The sequence below is a fragment of the Schistocerca gregaria genome, chromosome 4, assembly GCF_023897955.1.
Source record: "Schistocerca gregaria isolate iqSchGreg1 chromosome 4, iqSchGreg1.2, whole genome shotgun sequence".
Lineage (NCBI taxonomy): Eukaryota > Metazoa > Arthropoda > Insecta > Orthoptera > Acrididae > Schistocerca > Schistocerca gregaria.
Window position 1 is genome coordinate 627,293,102 of NC_064923.1, and position 19,411 is coordinate 627,312,512.

Here is a 19,411-nt window from a genome sequence, read left to right on the forward strand (position 1 = left end):
TAAAACGTCAGATTTGCATCTCGTGGCCAAAATTGTAACTAATTTTTTGAGCGTGAATCAGTTCCGCTGTCATACGATAATTACAGTCCACACTGGACCTCCGTGAGTCGCTACGCTTTAATTATAACCAATCGGTATGTATCTGTAGTCCTGGCGCACACTGAAACCCTCGTGCCACAGTCAAGCAGCATGCCCCTAGCAGAGCCAAAGCAAGAGTGGGGCAGGCCACTGATCGAGTATCATGCTGCTGTTTATTTATTTATTTATTTTGCGCAGGAGAGGGAACAATGTTGCAACAATCCATATAGAGTTATGGACGTGTACAGCAGCAGTGCTCCTTGATGCGGCACAGTCATTACGTGGTTATGACACTTCTGGCGTCGTCAAATGAAAACGAAACGGGCGAAGAACCAGAAATGGTAAGAGAAGTCACAGTCCTGCTGCTCGAAGGCTGGCGCACCACAACCTACACATCAGCGGAAATGATCCAGTTGCGTTAGGCCAACCCAGATGACATTTTAAGCGGTCTGATCAGCATGGACCAACCAGAGCTGTTGCAACAGTGTGATCCTGAGGCGAAGGAGCAAACCAGGAAGTGGATCCACCACCACCGAGACAGGTAAATACACAGCCATTAGCGAATAATTGATGATAAGTGTTTTTTGGAACTGCATTGTGTGTTACTAAAAGATAACTCTTGTAAGGCACAAGCCGTCGCAGCAGCTTACTGGCGAAATCACCCAACGAGGTCGCAGGTTTAACATCCCCGCCAGTGGATGATACCGAAAGTGGCTTGCAGACGTTACAACCAAGGAGCGAAGTGCCCCTCCAGTAGAGCTGCCCAAATTAAACAGACACTGACAGCCAATGCGCTAAACAAGCCGCCGTCGCCCAGTATCACACAGTAGAGCAGAATGCGTACTCATTAATCACGCCTAGCGTCTGTAAGGATACCGACACTGCACTTGGAATTTCTGGCTACCCGTATTGGCAGTCCTCCAGCGGCCGGCTCAATACGATCTTGACTTTGGTTACCTATTACGTGTTCGTACCAGGGACAGACACAAAAGCAGGAGGCTGTCAATAGGAAGTCCGAAATAACTCCCCCACTCACCTATAGAGGGCAAACATACACACACATACATTCTGCTTCTTCGGTCTAGGAAATTTGTATCTCAGTCCCCGTATTCTCCAGACATGGCACCCAGTGGCTCTCTGATTGTAGCAGGAAGATCATTGCGTAACAGGGATTTCCACAGCGACGATGAGGTTATAACTTGCAACTCAGTGGTACATCGACATGCCAGCGTGGATCGACTGCGCAGCCACATTGTACTCAGCGACCGATCAACGCCTCTGGCGCCTATGTATCTGCGGTGGTATGCGTAGTGGCGCGCTCCGCGAGTTGAAAAGGACGGAGCACATGTTGGAGCGTTAGTCCTTCTCCTCACTCTAAATATGGCTCAACGACATACACCCGAAATACTGGAAGAAGTTGAATTTATGCGGATGCGCCGCCCGAAATTTAATAGCATAGTCTGGGTAAGTTCCGGACCACGACTTACGCTGTCTCAAGACACACACATAGTTTCTGATTGCAGTACTTGCCTTACTGCGTTAGACGTTTAATTGCAAATTTTACGTCTTAGTATATATTCTGGCGCTATACACATTTAATTCTTGGACACGATACATTTTCAAACTCAGTGATACAAAAATGCTAGCCACCTGCCCCGCCTTCGCACAGGTAGCACTAACAAGGTAACTTTACCAACTTGGCCTCATATTTCATGGAGAAAAAAAAAAAAACACTCATGCCAGTTATCAGCCCCAGATATCGATTCCGCCCCAAAATTAAGGCCATAATCCTGATAGTTCGCATTATGACCCTCTGAATGTACAGCTTTTAAACTTCGCTCAGCGGTTGTGTTTCTTTTGGATTTTAAATTTGGCTTTATTAAAGTGATGCACATTTGCAGGAGATGCTCTGCGACAATGTGATTGACATGTTTAAATTGTAAGTCGAAAATCATTAACCTCAATTCATAATAATTCTTCAGTTGCTTCAGTTTGTTCGTTCCAATTTTGAGGTATCTATACAGAGTGAATATTAATAAAACCGATAAACTGCAGCGATGGTTTCCTGGCTGTAAAAAAGGTCCTACGAACACGTGTCCGGAAATGGATGGTGTGCGTACAACAACAACAAATCGTCCTGTAACACAGTGCAGAGCTGCATCCACGTCACAACATATGGCTGATGGTAAAGGTTGCTTGTCAGTTAAGAAAACTATATCAGAGATCCCTTAACTGTGGTGCAGAAGCCATCCACCGCATCCTTTCCGTAGAGGGAAATCCGCTGCTGATAATCCTTGCAGTCGTTGTAGGTGATAGGGACAGTTGTTATGCAGGATACACATAATCGTGCGTTGTCTTACTCCATGTTGGCCAGCCACCTGCCAGGAGCTTGTACTAGGGTTCATCTCAGTACCCTGTAGAAACTACAGTCCGCCGCTTCCCTGTACTTTCGCCTGGTAAACGACCCAAAAAAGGCTTGCAATGTTGTGTGATGTGGTTGGTGTCTGTAAGAGTACTTGTTGTGATATAGCCGTGCTGCCTATCAACAGTTTCCATGAACTTGGCTTACATAAACACCATCTAGGCTTGTTCCCGACTTGAACACCGGACAATTCCGCTGCTCACTATACGCTGCGTCAGTCACAACGCCTGCAACGCACAAGAAACACATTGCCACGTAGTCAGAGGAACTTTCACAAGTTAGCGCCATCTACCGTGGCAACAATGCATTTCCGGACACATGTTCATAGAACACTCCACTTCGAGTCAGGAATCCGTCCCGGGAGCTTATCGATTTTATTGATGTTCATCCCTGTATAGCTCCAGAGTGCCAATATGAGAATATCGTGAAAATACTATTGAACGTTTCTGTCTGTAAGGTTGACGTATTATATACTCATACTATTTATTCTTTTTCGCGTAAAATTACATGTATTCTCGAACAACATTTCAACCCTCCCTCCCTTCTCCCTCATCTCCATGCCCCTGACATATCCTGTGTTTTTGTTCATCGTCATCAGTGTGCTACGTCAGTATTGTGTTTGGTGCTGGTGTCCTGTGCGTCGAAAGGTGTGATTTCAATTGTGTGTTGGACTTGTACATAGTGTTACTGTCAGTGATTGTTATATGCTACACCGTCCGTCGATACTTTTATGTTCCATTCATACTTCTCCTAGTGTTCTTTTAATTGTCCCAGTGTGTGGTTTTCTGTGTGCGCTACTTTTTTTTCGGTTTTTATCTCCGTTTTACAGTCAACCCTTTTTGTCTGTTGTCTTCCATAATGTTTCCCCCGTTTTTATATTTATGTCCACCATGTTTTCTCCTTTATGTTATTTTTAAATGTCGTCTATTTTATGTTTTATGCCTTTCGGCTGAGGAGCAGCACATAAGATGCTGCCAGTCCGCCCCGATGGCGAATTGAAATACAATAAAGAAAAAACAAACATTTCAAAACACGTTGGTCAGATGTGTCGACCTTCCCCGTCATGTTCTCTAGCCTTCAACCGAGCGAGGTGGCACAGTGGTAAAAATACTCGACTAGCATTCGGGATGACAGCGGGTCAAACCCACGTCCGGCCATGCAGATTTAGGTTTTCCGTGATTCCCCTAAATCGCTCCAGGCAGATGCCGGGATGGTCCTTTGAAACGGCACGGCCGATTTCCTTCCCTGTACTTAAGCAATTCGAGCTTTCGAGCTATCGAGCTTGTGCTCCGCCTCTAATGACCTTGCACGCTAGAAGGAGAGCTCTAGTTGTCACTCCACTGTGCAGTACTTCGCGCTCGGGCATTACGTTGCTGCAGTGGGGCAGACCGAGTGACAAACAACCGGTGCGTGCGAAGTTTAAAAGCTGTATTTTCAGGAGGCCGTAACTAAAAACGGGTCAAATGGCTCTGAGCACTATGGAACTCAACAGCTGAGGTCATCAGTCCCCTAGAACTTAGAACTACTTAAACCTAACTAACCTAAGGACATCACACACATCCACGCTCGAGGCAGGATTCGAACCTGCGACCGTAGCAGTCGCGCGGTTCCAGACTGAAGCGCCTAGAACCAATCGGCCAGAAGGCCGCAACTGCGTGCTATCAGAATTATCGCCCAAATTTTCGCTCGAGACTGTTTGCTGGGGCTGGTATCTTGCAAGTGTGTTCTTTTCCTCAGAAAATGAAATCAAGTTGGTGACGTTTCCTTGTAAGTGTCTACAGCAGGACGACTTCTCTGGATTAGCGGTAGTACCGTAAATTATGTACATACTGTAAATTATGTACACAAATCTTCCTCGTGCAACGGTCTATTATACACTACTGGCCATTAAAATTGCTACACCACGAAGATGAAGTGCTACAGAGTAGAAATTTAACCGACAGGAAGAAGATGCTGTGATATGCAAATGACTAGCTTTTCAGAACATTCACACAAGGTTGGCGCCGGTGGCGACACCAAGAACGTGCTGACATGAGGGAAGTTTCCAACCGATTTCTCGTGCACAAACAGCAGTTGACTGGCGTTGCCTGGTGAAATGTTATTGTGATGCCTCGTGTATGGAGGAGAAATGCTTACCATCACGTTTCCGACTTTGATACAGGTCGGATTGTAGCGTATTGCGATTGCGGTTTATCGTAGAGGGTAATACGGAAAGGCCGTGCTGGATCACAACGGCCTCGTATCACTAGCAGTCGAGATGACAGGCATCTTATCCGCATTGCTGTAACGGATCGTGCAGCCACGTCTCGATCCCTGAGTCAACAGATGGGGACGTTTGCAGGGCAACAACCATCTGCACGAACTTCGCAGCTGCATGGACTATCAGCTCTGAGACCATCGCTGCAGTTACCCTTGACGCTGCATGACAGACATGAGCGCCTGCGATCATGTACTCAACGACGAACCTGGGTGCACAAATGGCAAAAAGGCATTTTTTCGGATGAATGCAGGTTCTGCTTACAGCATGATGATTCTCGCATCCGTGTTTGGCGACATCGCGGTGAACGCACATTGAATGCGTGTACTCGTCATCGCCATACTGACGTATCACCCGGCATGATGGTATGGGGTGCCATTCGTTACACGTTTCGGTCACCTCTTGTTCACATTGACGGCACTTTGAATAGCGGACGTTACATTTCAGGTGTTTTACGACCCGTGACTCAACCCTTCATTCGATCCCTGCGAAATCCTACATTTCAGCAGGATAATGCACGACCGCATGTTGCAGGTCCTATATGGCCCTTTCTGGATACAGAAAATGTTCGACTGCTGCCCTGGCCAGCACATTCTCCAGATCTCTCACCAACTGAAACCGTCTGACCGAGCAACTGGTTCGTCACAATACGCCAGTCACTACTCTTGATGAACTGTGGTATCGTGTTGCAGCTGCATGGGCAGCTGTACCTGTACACGCCATCCAAGCTCTGTTTGACTCAATGCCCAGGCGTTTCATAGCCGTTATTGAGGCCAGTGGGTGGTTGTTTTGGGTACTGATTTCTCAGGTTCTATGCACCCAAATTGTAATCACATGTCAGTTCTAGTATATTTGTCCAATGAATACCCGATTATTATCTGCATTTCTTCTTAGTGTAGCAATTTTAGTGGCCAGTGGTGTACCTTAAGTCTGTATCAAAATTCCCATAATAGTTCCATTGGTGCCATTACATAAAGGCAGAAAACGCGGCAGAAGTCTTTAATTTATAACATGTAGGAAGGTAACTTTTGAATCTCGCCCCCTGTTGGATATATTTTTGACGATGCCTACGTATCTCGATGCAATGGCAGGACGTGCGACGCCTGCCCAGCGAACTCACCGAGTATAGCGACGCCGACGAGGACGGGGAACATGAAGACGGCGAGCGAGGTGCGGTCGTACTCGGTGCCGAGTGCGATGCCGATGGCGCCCGCCACGTGGCACAGGCTGCGGAAGGTGGGGTGCACGTCCGCCATGGCCACCAGCGTCACCCAGACGGCCAGGATGGCCGTGTAGAAGTCGCAGAACTGCAGCACGCCCAGCGGCATCATGCACCACGAGTACACGTCCTCGCCCGCCTCGCACGCGTGGTAGAAGGTCGAGAAGAACATGGTGGCCGTGTAGACGAGCGCCTCGGTCCAGTAGCGGTGCCGGCACGCCACCACGACGGCCGGCGCGAAGAACAGGTTGGACAGCGTGAGCAGCAGCGCCGCCACCAGCAGCTCGCTCGTCGACGTCATGGCCGAGGCGTCGGTGCAGCCCCAGCCGCGGTAGCCGTGCGCGCACGCGCACGACGAGAAGATGACGCCGCCGCTCAGGTAGTTGTTGCAGCGGCCGTACTCGCCGCACATGTCCGGCCCGCACGCCTGAACAGACAGCCGAGAGCAGAAGTCAGTAACAAGCCGAGTGCCGGTGGTATTGGTTCAAATGGCTCTCAGCACTATGGGACTTAACAGCTGTGGTCATCAGTCCCCTAGAACTCAGAACTACTTAAACCTAACTAACCTAAGGACATCACACACATCCATGCCCGAGGCAGGATTCGAACCTGCGACCGTAGCAGTCACGCGGCTCCGGACTGAGCGCCTTAACCGCGAGACCACCGCGGGCCGGTGGTATTACTGGAAAGCAAGTGGAGGTCAGACAGAGACTTGTCTGAGAGGGAAGATCGCAGTCGGTGTGCCTCATCATTACCCTACTCAGACTTCCACAACACACACACTCACACACTAAATTCTTTTATAACTCATATTATGTTATGTTAACCGGGGACCTAGAAACGAGGGAGAGGCTCCGTCCCCGCCGCAGCCGCAGTGGTCCACAACCACACGACGGCTACCACAGTCCACTTCACTCCTCCGCCGCCCCACATCGAACTCAGGGTTATTGTGCAGTTCGGCCCCCGGTGGATCCCCCGGGAAACGTCTCACACCAGACGATTGTAGACCCTATGTTTGCGTGGTAGAGTAATGGCAGTGTACGCGGTCGTGGGGAACTTGTTTGCGCAGCAATCACCGACACAGTGTAGCTGAGGCGGAATAAGGGGAACCAGCCCGCATTTGCCAAGGCAGATGGAAAACCGCCTAAAAACCATCCACAGACTGGCCGCCTCACCGGACATCGACACAAGTCCGCCGGGCGGATTCGTGCCGGGGACCAGGCTCTCCTTCTCGCCCGGAAAGCCGTGCGTTAGGCCGCACGGCCAACCGTGCGGGCATTTTTATAACTTACTTAATGAAATACACAGCTGTAAAAGGTCTTTTTTAATATTAAAGACGATCGGTTTCGGTCAAGGATCAAAACATCATCGAGTCCAAAATCCATCTCCGCTATTCATTTAAGCAATCGGAACATCAGTTATAAGCAACATTACAAGGTGATAATAAGCGTACACAAGAAGCCGAGGCTGACATAACGTCTTTGTGACGCATCCACAGCTAATTTTTGTAATGGAACAGTTTACCACGTATAACTGTTGTTCCAGCTGCTTAAAAGCATAGCTAGGATCGTTTTCGTACTCGATGATGGTCGGATCCTAGACCAAAATTGAACGTCTTTAACAAAAAATACTTACACAACTGTGTATTTCTTTATGCAGTTCTTAACCTTCATTAAACCTGTACAGTACTACCTGCACTAAGGATTTTTATTTTTGACTCGAGCAGTGGACAGCATTGTCCCACAAATACAACAAATTATATTTGATATAAGGTCTCTTATGCAAACATCTGTTTTCTCATGTAAGCCCAAACTTGTATCAGCACCTCTGTGCCATCTGGTATACTTCATTCAGTTCTTATTCTTCATTACTAGGTTACGTGAGACTTTCTGCAGATTGTTGGATAATGGTAGCTTAGCTTCTCATTAGCTTTCGATGATCCTTCAACTGTTACTGAAATGCATACCCAATAAACTACATGTATTTTACAGGATTTCACTCGTAAATAACTGTGACTGGACACTGCAGCTACATTAACACTGAGTTTTGAAAGGAACAGTGTTATTCACGAGTGAAGTTGTGCAAGACATGTGTAGTATTTGTACGTTTATTCTAACAACAGATCAATGCGCGCTGACGTAGATTTTCTAAATTACAATTATTCACCTACCGGAGTGACCGAGCGGTTCTAGGCGCTACAGTCTGGAACCGCGCGACCGCTATGGCCGCAGGCTCGAATCCTGCCTAGGGCATGGATGTGTGTGATGTCCTTAGGTTAGTTAGGTTTAAGTAGTTCTAAATCCTAGAGGACTGATGACCTCAGAAGTTAAGTCCCATAGTACTCAGAGCCATTTGAACCATTATTCAACAATGTACAGAGGGTTGTAAATAACGTAATAATGAATAATAAAAACTGAATAAATACCATCTGACAATGGCAGAAACTTGTTGGCATATGTCTGGATTCATATTTAAAAAAAATGTTCGCATAACAGACTGACCACACATCCAGTAATTTTGTCTGGAAGTACGGCTACAGCAAGAGCTTCAAGACCATATGATGGATAAACTAGATCTAATCCAAGGTTTTCGGGAGGTCTTCCTTACTGGTCATTTCATGAACTGGTAATCCTCTCCCAAAAATTTCCAGTTGTGATTCCCACTCGTGGCCTGTTGGGATGCAAGGCCGAAAAGCACGATCCTCAACTACCGCCCGTTCTGCTCCAAAGAGCTGCAAAAGAACAGCCCGAAGGGCAGTTCACACTGAGGCGTTACCGTGTGCGATACGATATGCGATGCGACTGGCAACGCGGCGGAGCGGTAGTCCGCATTAGCGGAGAGCATACAGGGTGTTTCAAAAATGACCGGTATATTTGAAACGGCAATACAAACTAAACGAGCAGCGATAGAAATACACCGTTTTTTGCAATATGCTTGGGACAACAGTACATTTTCAGGCAGACAAACTTTCGAAATTACAGTAGTTACAATTGTCAACAACAGATGGCGATGCGGTCTGGGAAACTCAATAGTACGATATTTTCCACATATCCACTATGCGTAGCAATAATATGGCGTAGTCTCTGAATGAAATTACCCGAAACCTTTGACAACGTCTCTGGCGGAATGGCTTCACATGCAGATGACATGTACTGCTTCAGCTGTTCAATTGTTTCTGGATTCTGGTGGTACACCTGGTCTTTCAAGTGTCCCCACAGAAAGAAGTCACAGGGGTTCATGTCTGGCGAATAGGGAGGCCAATCCACGCCGCCTCTTGTATGTTTCGGATAGCCCAAAGCAATCACACGATCATCGACATATTCATTCAGGAAATTAAAGACATCGGCCGTGCGATGTGGCCGGGCAGCATCTTGCATAAACCACGAGGTGTTCGCAGTGTCGTGTAAGGCAGTTTGTACCGCCACAAATTCACGAAGAATGTCCAGATAGCGTGATGCAGTAATCGTTTCGGATCTGAAAAATGGGCCAATGATTCCTTTGGAAGAAATGGCGGCCCAGACCAGTACTTTTTGAGGATGCAGGGACGATGGGACTGCAACATGTGGCTTTTCGGTTCCCCATAGGCGCCAGTTCTGTTTTTTGACGAAGCCGTCCAGATAAAAATAAGCTTCGTCAGTAAATCAAATGCTGCCCACATGCATATCGCCGTCATCAATCCTGTGCACTATATCGTTAGCGAATGTCTCTCGTGCAGCAATGGTAGCGGCGCTGAGGGGTTGCCGCATTTGAATTTTGTATGGATAGAGGTGTAAACTCTGGCGCATGAGACGATACGTGGACGTTGGCGTCATTTGGACCGCAGCTGCAACACGGCGAACGGAAACCCGAGGCCACTGTTGCAGCACCTGCTGCACTAGCTGCGCGTTGCCCTCTGTGGTTGCCGTACGCGATCGCCCTACCTTTCCAGCACGTTCATCCCTCATGTTCCCAGTCCGTTGAAATTTTTCAAACAGATCCTTTATTGTATCGCTTTTCGCTCCTTTGGTTACATTAAACCTGCGTTGAAAACTTCGTCTTGTTGCAACAACACTGTGTTCTAGGCGGTGGCATTCCAACACCAGAAAAATCCTCTGTTCTAAGGAATAAACCATGTTGTGCACAGCACACTTGCACGTTGTGAACAGCACACGCTTACAGCAGAAAGACGATGTACAGAATGGCGCACCCACAGACTGCGTTGTCTTCTATCTCTTTCACATCACTTGCAGCGCCATCTGTTGTTGAGAATTTTAACTACTGTAATTTCGAAAGTTTGTCCGCCTGAAAATGTACAGTTGTCCCAAGCATATTGCAACAAACGGTGTATTTCTATCGCTGCTCGTTTAGTTTGTATTGCCGTTTCAAATATACCGGTCATTTTTGAAACACCCTGTAGAAACAGCAGTACGACACCGACACTTAACGTCTGTCTTATCGCCCGGCGTAACGCGGAGTGCTGGTTGCTCCACGCTACTTGTGTCGTACGGTACGCAGGAAGGAAAATTTTAAGTCATTCTATGAAGCAAAGCTAAATCAGTCTCTGTAGTTAGCGTATCAGTAAAACTTCCAGTGTAAAAAAATTAAAAAAAATCACGCTGTTCTGGGATTCGCCTGTGTGCTCCGCTATGCAGCCTTTCTCATGCGATTTTGAGGAAACTATTCGGTAAAATAAATGAATTTTTCCGCTCTTACAGTCTGACATCACAGCTTGATCATGAATTGGTTTTCTGTTCGTTATTGCCCATAATTATTGTGATACTTCAAAGTAAAGTAAAACACAACACACATTTTGAAAAGTTTGCAGTGAAGACTGTACTCGCCGCCCAATTTACCTATGGTGCGTATTAGGAGACGAATTGCTGAGTGCGAAATACTGGTACCATATCGAAATTATTTTTAATGGTGGAAGGAGAGAGACATCGCTTTCGATTCTCGAGAAAATACGTGAGGTTGGCCGCTGTGCGCCGCAAGCAAGGCTACTGCCGGCTGATTTGCGCACTACTGAGCTGCCGCGTGGTTCTCTTCTTCGTATGCTCCCCATGCAAGCCGAAGCTGAATATGAATATGGAACAACTTACTGAAAAAAATGGTTCAAATGGCTCTGGGCACTATGGGACTCAACTGCTGTGGTCATCAGTACCCTAGAACTTAGAACTACTTAAACCTAACTAACCTAAGGACATCACACACACATAGATGCCCGAGGCAGGATTAGAACCTGCGACCGTAGCAGTCGCACGGTTCCGGACTGCGCCCCTGGAACCGCGAGACCACCGCGGCCGGCAACTTACTGAAAAGAAAGGACACAGGGGGTGAGTGGTTAGTTGACGAAGCAGGCTGGGCGTTTTTTCAGACTTTTGCCTGATCTCAGCAAATTTTATGGCAGTCGTAAAAGATAACTAAAAGCGGAATTACGTTTACTTATGAATGAGCAGCTGCACGAAGCCAAAGAGGACACGTCGTCTTCTTCCTTATCATCATGGACTACTTCCATTTCCTCAAAACCATTGTGTACCACTGCACAGAGTTCACCATCCACTGCTACACCATCGATTCCCGATTCACTTCAAACCCAGCAACGTTTCTTCAGAATATTCCTCAAACTGAACTATATACCACTCTGCTAGACTGAGCAGTTGTAGAATTACAATCCTAGGCTGTATCAGTTTGGAACGATTATTTATGCATGTACCACATCGAGTGAAGTAGCAATGTAGAGTGGCGAACCAAAAATTAACTTTTCAGGGTGGAACTTTTAACGCCGTTCACTCACTTAACCAACTTGCCTTACCGTAATGAGTAGCTTCTCAGCGGGAGAAATATCAAGTAGAAAATTTGTGTCTTGCTTTGTCAGAGTAACTGACAATAGTTGCTCCAAAAGGTGGAAACTGTCTAGACTCATTCTATAGAAATCATGGAGTGTGTGTTCGTGTTATGAGAGCTCACCAGGAACCACGGATGCTATTTAGAGCATTGTAAGAGCGCAACGCAGTACACTTGCCTTACTTTTACAGTTTCTTCACTTTTAAATAATGACCTGCCACAATAACGTATTCTTCACAAGAGGTCACGGTTGCAAGTGCAGCCGAAAGAGAAAAGTGATCCGTGCTGTCTCGTTGCTTGTCGTATGGCGAGTAGCACTGCGCATCCTACAGCATATCGTGTCATCCCAGTGGGAACACGTGTGTCGCATCGATAAATGTCGCGTTGCGCGACCTTCACTCCAATGTGGTCTATCGTACAGCCTCAGTATGAACCACGCCTCACTCTACTTTGTTAATAATGTTTAAAGAGGGTTAAGGTAGATCCTCAACATTGACAAAAATTTAGATTTAAAAAAATGCTCATTTTGTAGCATTGCTAAGTTTGATACGCAGAATATCCGAGAAGTCCCAGTTCCCCTCTCTACTTTGAACAACTGGGTAAATAAATACCATTCTGTGTCTTATTGGTATCACTGATCTGAAGCTGCCGAAAACCATTTTTGGTAGTATTGTATTACTTTTTGAGTATTGCAGTGTTTCAGTAGTGCAACCATGGCTGACGTGAGCCGACACAGTTACACTGTTGAGATACTATGAGTAGAGTGTGTGTGTGTGTGTGGTGGGGCGGGGGGGGGGGGGGGGGGTGCGCCCCCGCGCACCAACGTCCACACATAGAACAAGCAATGACAGAAATAATGAGTGCGTTTCGCCTTCGCTTCGACAAGGCAAAACCTTTTAAAGCTATCCAGCTTGTTTGGGACAAAAGTGCTTTTGCCTCAGGAAATATACACCTCTGTCCATGAGATAATCGCTTCCTTTTTGTGCTATGACTGGAGCATTTTTCATTCTGATGCCCACTGCAAGAGCTGCAATCCGTCTCTTCTCAGAGTATGGTCCGGGATGTCGCCGCGATAACTAATGGGATTATTTGTTTTTAAGGGTACGTGAATGGAAATTATCATTTGAAGACGTTGCAAACGCGATTAAGACTTCAGTTCGAAGGGGCAATGGAACCATGGGTAACGTGTAGGTAGACCTAGAGCAAGACAGAGCTACAGCACACTTTGGTATTCAGGTGTGAGAGATCCCCGGACAATTTCTAGCCCGCTAGACTGGACGTGGTTTAGCAACGTTATCAGCCCCACTGAAAGGACCACTACGAAGTACGGGCGTTAACACGCCAGGCAACACATTACAGGGAATAATTTGATATGAAGTTCCTGAACTCAGTTACAAGACTTACGAGGAATTGCGCACAGCTGTCAAGGTATCCTTTTCGAAGCATAACTCCCGAGATGCCTCTTATGGACGAACTGTTTCGCACAGATCCCTGTGTAAAGCATAATGGTGCGCACACGTATCTGTAGTTTACGTTTTGTAAGTAAGTATACTCATGCTCATAAATTAAGGGTTATTGCTGACTGTGGTGCCACACAACATGGCACTACACAAAACTGGCGCTAATAGCACAGGCGCATAGGACTCACACACGACACGGATCTTTAAGTCCACGGTATTGGTGATAAGTTGAGAAAATCTTCCCGAAACACATGTGCTACAAAACGCCTGCTCATGTACCCCGACATCAATATGGGATGTTATCACCATGCACACATACACAGGCCGCACAACGGGTTGCCATACTCTGGATCAGGTGGTCGAGCAGCTGCTGGGGTATAGCCTCCCATTCTCGCACCAGTGCCGGTCGGAGCTCCTGAAGTGTCCTAGGAGTGTGAAGACGTACAGCGATATATCGACTGAGAGTATCCCAGACGTACTCGATGGGGTTTAGGTCTGGGGAATAGGCAGGCCACTCCATTCATCCGGTATCTTCTGTTTCAAGGTACTCCTCCACGATGGCAGCTCGGTGGGGCCGTGCATTATCATGTATCAGGAGGAATGTGGGACCCACTGCACCCCTGAAAAGGCGAACATACTGGCGCAAAATGACGTCCTAATGCACCTGTCTGGTTACAGTTCCTCTGTCAAAGACATGCAAGGGTGTACGTGACACCAATCATAATCTCACCCCACAACATCAAACCACGACCTCCATACAGGTCCCTTTTAAGGACATTAAGGGGTTGGTATCTGATTCCTGGTTCACGGCAGATGAAAACCCGACAAGAACCACTGTTCAAACTATATCTGGACTTCTCGTTGAACGTAACCTGGGAGCACTGTTCCAATGACAATATACTGTGTTCTTGACACCGGGCTTTATGGGCTCTCCTGTGATCAGAGGTCAGTGGAATGCACCTTACATGTCTCCGAGGGCAAAGAAGCCATGTCTGTTCAGTCGTCTGTAGACTGTGTGTCTGGAGACAGCTGTTCCAGTGGCTGCGGTAAGGTCGCGAGCCCTTCACTACTACGTTGCCGTCTGCGGGCATTGATGGTGAGATATCAGTCTTCTTGTGGTGTTGTACACTGTGGACGTCACGTACTGTAGTGCCTCGGCACGTTTCCTGTCTGCTGGAGTCGTTGCCATAATCTTGAGAACACACTTTGTGGCACACGGAGGGCCCGTGCTACGACCTGCTGTGTTTGACCAGCCTCCAGTCACACTAGTATTCTACCCTTCAAAGTCATCAATATGTACTCTTTGAGCCATTTTCAACATACAGTCACCATTACTCGCTGCACCGTACTGTGACATGCACCAACACACCTCTGCTTATATGGACTGCTGCCAGCGCCACCGTGCAACGGCCGTAGGTCAAACGCACCTCATGGCCATACCCCGAGGTGATTAAAACCGCAAACCGCCCACCAGGGCGTTGTTTCAGCATGTATCAGCATTATCCTTAATTTATGAGCATGAGTGTACATACAGGGCGTTACTGCACGCACTACTCAAGGGTGGCAAACCTTGTCGCATGGCTTTCTTTTAGTCATTACATTTTTAATTAGAATATTAAAGGAGGTCTTAGCAAAGCAATTCACGGTGTCCAGATTCGTAACTGCAGAGACTGAACGTTCTACTTTAGAAAGCGCGATTCCATGTTATCAAACGTCATGACGGCTATCTTAATTTCGTAAATCTCTTGTGGATAACGCAGAACGCCGTGGATTTACGAAGGTCAGGTAGAGGAATGGAGAAATAAAATTACAGTTCTTTGTGAAGAGCTCAGTCCGGCTTGCGAGAGACTCTATGTAACGGAAGTCTGGCGCAGACTTTGTGAGGACCACGTAGAACATTTTACATCAAGGGACAGGCCAATGGCCGAAACTCTGACCTGCTCATTTTTGTAACGGCAAGAAAGAGTCGCGTTCGGCTGTTCGTATGGAAGGACATAGCCTCATAACTGTGTTCGTATAAATTCTGAACACTTCTGTATCGAGGCTAGCGAGTATTCAGCGACGTTAAAGTGACGGTATTGAAACTCATTTTTTTTAAAAACTGAGGATGGATTTCGAATGTCCATTGCATTTGTTCGGAGAGGCGATGTCTTGACGGGATTTTCGCTGACAGGGGGTTCTAGGCGACCGCAGCTGCAGTCTCCCCACTTTTTACGAATTTATGGACTTTTGTACGTTGGCATAATCCGTTAAGATCCCACGAATGTGCGCGGGGAAATGGGAATTCGGCCTTGTGGTTTCGTGGAGAGAGAGAGAGAGGTTAGTTTGTGCTTATCGCGGCGTCTTTTCGGAGACACTCCGCGTTTTTGGAAGATCGGTTTGAGATGAGGTCCACAATGAGACCCTACACAGACGATCAGTGTTCGAGCCGCGACGGCACCATCGTCTTCTGCGGCAGACACAGGAGCGCGTCAGCAGCAGCATTTCAGCACAAGGTGAGCGTAACTGTCAGCACTGGCGCGTACGAAAACTCTGAGACATCCATTGAGTTGCAGGTCACTGACGAGTTTCTGTCTCAAATCCACGGCAGCTCTATTGAAAGCACCTCCTTTGTCGACAATTCGGCAGCTGTTCAGTCACTGTAATTTATTGTTATATTCCGTGCAGTTGATTTAAAATTAACAGGGTTCGGAGTGGTTCAGGATTGCGTTGACAGGGCCAAATTACTCGTATCAAGCAACGGGATAACTCCGTGAGCCAGTAAACAGACAGTTACTTTGTATTAGGACATTGCTCGTTATAGATTGATTTACATTTTACATTAATTTCGACTTCCCATATGAATAAATTAATATTTAATTACTCGCTGTTTTTTTTTTATTTATCACCTGTCACTGACATTAGGTCTTAAGACATTCTGCTAGTGAGACTGACAGCTTTAGAGGCTTTCAGATAGCGTTACTGGGATAAAATGGCTCTGAGCACTATGGGACGTAACATCTATGGTCATCAGTCCCCTAGAACTTAGAACTACTTAAACCTAACTAACCTAAGGACATCACACAACACCCAGCCATCACGAGGCAGAGAAAATCCCTGACCCCGCCGGGAATCGAACCCGGGAACCCGGGCGCGGGAAGCGAGAACGCTACCGCACGACCACGACATGCGGGCTGTTACTGGGATATATTGTGTACATTGATTACAAGACTTGATTGAAAGCATGTGGGACGCTTTAAGGTAAATTTTTGGACGAGACAGTCAACCTCACACACTGCATTTTGCTCTACAAGACATGTAAATCTGGTGTAATTTGGAGCCTCTAAGTGTGTGAGTCCGTGGACTATTGGTAGCATGATTGACTAGTAGTCAACACGTCCTCTGTCCAGGGTTCGAACCCAGCCTCTGCTTAGAATATGAACAAAATCATCAGCAAAGACGGCCGAAGACTTCTGGTGTAACGAAAAATATTCCTCCTGCAAGCGGTCTTATCAGAGAAGGCGGAGGAGCGGACAGAGTTCAAGGGCGAGCTCTTGGACATGAGGTGCGAAAATGCCCCTAAAATGCGGAAGAATCACCAATGATCAACTGCATGAGGATGCAGAATGAAATGGAAACCATTTCAATAACGACATTATTTATATCACCAAGACATGTGGACGGTTAGTTAAAAAATGTATCATCACGATCTCTGCATCGCGAAGATACCGCATTAGTCGCCTAAATGCAACTCCGGGAGCAGTACTGCCAAGGGAGAAGTGACCAAGGAGAGCGTAACATACGATGAGTGGTGGCATGGAACGTTAGTCGTCTGAACGTGGTAGGCATGCTAGAAAATCTGGAAAGGGAAATGCGGAGTCTCTACCTACATCAAATTGGAGTCAGCGACGTGAAGAAGACCAGGATTTCTGGTTAGATGAACATAGGATAATTTCTACGACACGAGAAAGTGAGGTAACGGGAGTTGGATTCATTATGAATGGGAAAGTAGGGCAAATAATGAGGTACTGAGATAAGTTTAGTGATAGGATTGTCCTCATCATATTCAACAGCAAACAAACGCCAACAAAAACAGGTCAGGTATACATGCCGACTTCAAAAGCAGAAGATAAAGTTGGAGAAAGAATATGAGGATATTAAACGGGTACTTCAATAAGTAAAGTGACTCAGGAAAGACCAGAAGGGGAAGAAGAAAGAATTACGGGAGAATAAGGACCAGGTAACGGGATGGAGAGCGGGGAAAGTCTAATTTATTTCTGCAATAAATTTCAGCTAGTAAATGCGAATACACTTTTTAAAAAAAAATTGCAAGAGGAGGGCTTATAGGCTTACTAAGAAAATACTCGGAGACACAGTAAAATTCCAGCTGGATTGTATCTTGGTCAGCGTCTTCTAACATTCTGCGTGGTGTCTGTCTGTTCTATATCGTGTCTCCCTACCACTTTCGCGCAACGACGCTCTGAGCGTGTTTTTTAGGGAATTGACTAGTTTGAACCTGGGACCTATTGCTGGTAAGGAGACGCCAGACCACACATGACATGTAGAATTCAGAACAGTTCAGTGAGACTAGCGATGATATAACCAAATACTCAATGATTTCAGAGTCAGCTCCACTGCACTCCCTGTAAAAGAATCTTAATACTAACTAAATTTAGTGGAATGGGTTCAAGGCTTTCCTATTTTTAGTTAGCTGGTAAAATAACGTCGAAAAAGCAGGTAAGTTTACCGTTGGAAATTTTATTCTACTCACAAAACATTGTTTATAAATTGCACTATTGATATAAGGAAATGTTTTAATACAGGATGGTAAAAACTAACTGCGTTCAACAAAAATGTGAACGAACATTCCCTGAATGGGTTTCCAAGTTCTACAATGGATCGAAGGATGACCTATGCCATATCAGATCTATAATCTAGGTTTAAATTAAGTTTCACAAAAGCGAAAACTATCAAAATGGTCTACAGTGACCCTCAATTATCTTTAATTACTTATCTAACTTGTCGTAAATCACAGTGGCTGATGTGGCTTCTCAATAACTATATAACAGAAAAATCATCGCGTTTCAGATTTTTACTTCAAGTGGCAAATGTGAACACCATGAGCTTTGACTGACGATCGACACTAGTATTACGCAAAAAGGGGGTGTAACAGATGAGACTTCATCAGTTCTGAGTGAAGCTTTATGCGCCATCGCGTGCGTTCATTACCTTGTCGGTGTTCGTCAGGGGGCGGCGGACAGCACTGCTGCGCTCACCTCGATGTCTCGGAAGCAACTCTCTCTTAACTTCTCCTTACTACAATTTACCTAAGTTGGTTTTAAAAAAACTATCTGGCTGTGTTTTCGTCTGACCAATCAGGGTCTCAATGTTAACCTTAAGCTTCGCCTACAAAAATTCTGTCTATCCAATGAGAAACTTTTTGTGGTGGGGCAATGTTTCTAAAGTTTGCAACGTAACAGAGACGCGAAAAAGTCTCACGCTAAAACTTGCAGCTGGTGTGGTCCTTTTAGTGTTATCGTAAGGTCTATACTGTTCTTCTGGAGGGCTCTAGCTTTTAACATATGCTTGGGGGTGGTCCTGGAGGTTAGCTGGAGACATGGGTGTCTGTCCCTTATCGTAGGGCCTTCTAGCTTAACACGATTCTGCTCTCGGCATCTGTTCTCGTTTCTCCCCTCAGAACTTCGTCTGTCTCACGGTGGGAAGGTATGACATGCATTTAGGCATTCTTGTGTTAGTCTGTGGTATTCCATTTGCTCACTCGTTATTTGTATTACTTTGGTTAATTTAATGTTACGATTTATTCGGGGCTATGTGACATACTATTGGATTTGCCTACCATGTCAGGGTTTTCATGTGAAGGTGTTGGATTTGCTTGACACCTTACAGTCTTACCATCAAAAGTCAGTCCACATTCCTTTTCCAAATTAAAACTGACCCGCTTTAGTCGTGATGTATTTTGTTTTTCGTTAGTTGATACTGTACATTCGTTCACATTTTTGAAAGCTTTTGGGCAGATAATGGTAGATCCTGTGCAGGTGTTACACTCTCAGGAATAGAATCACTACTATGCACTTCGAGAATAGTAGTTGTTTTTGATAGTATTATCACCACATGCATTTTTTACCAAAAGGAAGCCACGAAATCTATATTAA

At 46.1% G+C, this 19,411-nt stretch overlaps 1 protein-coding gene across 2 annotated transcripts in view; it reads right to left on the reverse strand.

Annotated features, from left to right (window-relative positions):
- LOC126266632 (transmembrane protein 8B) overlaps positions 1-19,411 on the reverse strand; it is a 257,077-nt gene that overhangs the window by 12,653 nt on the left and 225,013 nt on the right. For both annotated transcript variants that reach the window (XM_049970990.1, XM_049970991.1), the window contains one exon: positions 5,878-6,403. In XM_049970990.1, coding sequence (XP_049826947.1) covers positions 5,878-6,403 — 526 coding nt within the window. The remainder of the gene's footprint in view (positions 1-5,877; positions 6,404-19,411) is intronic.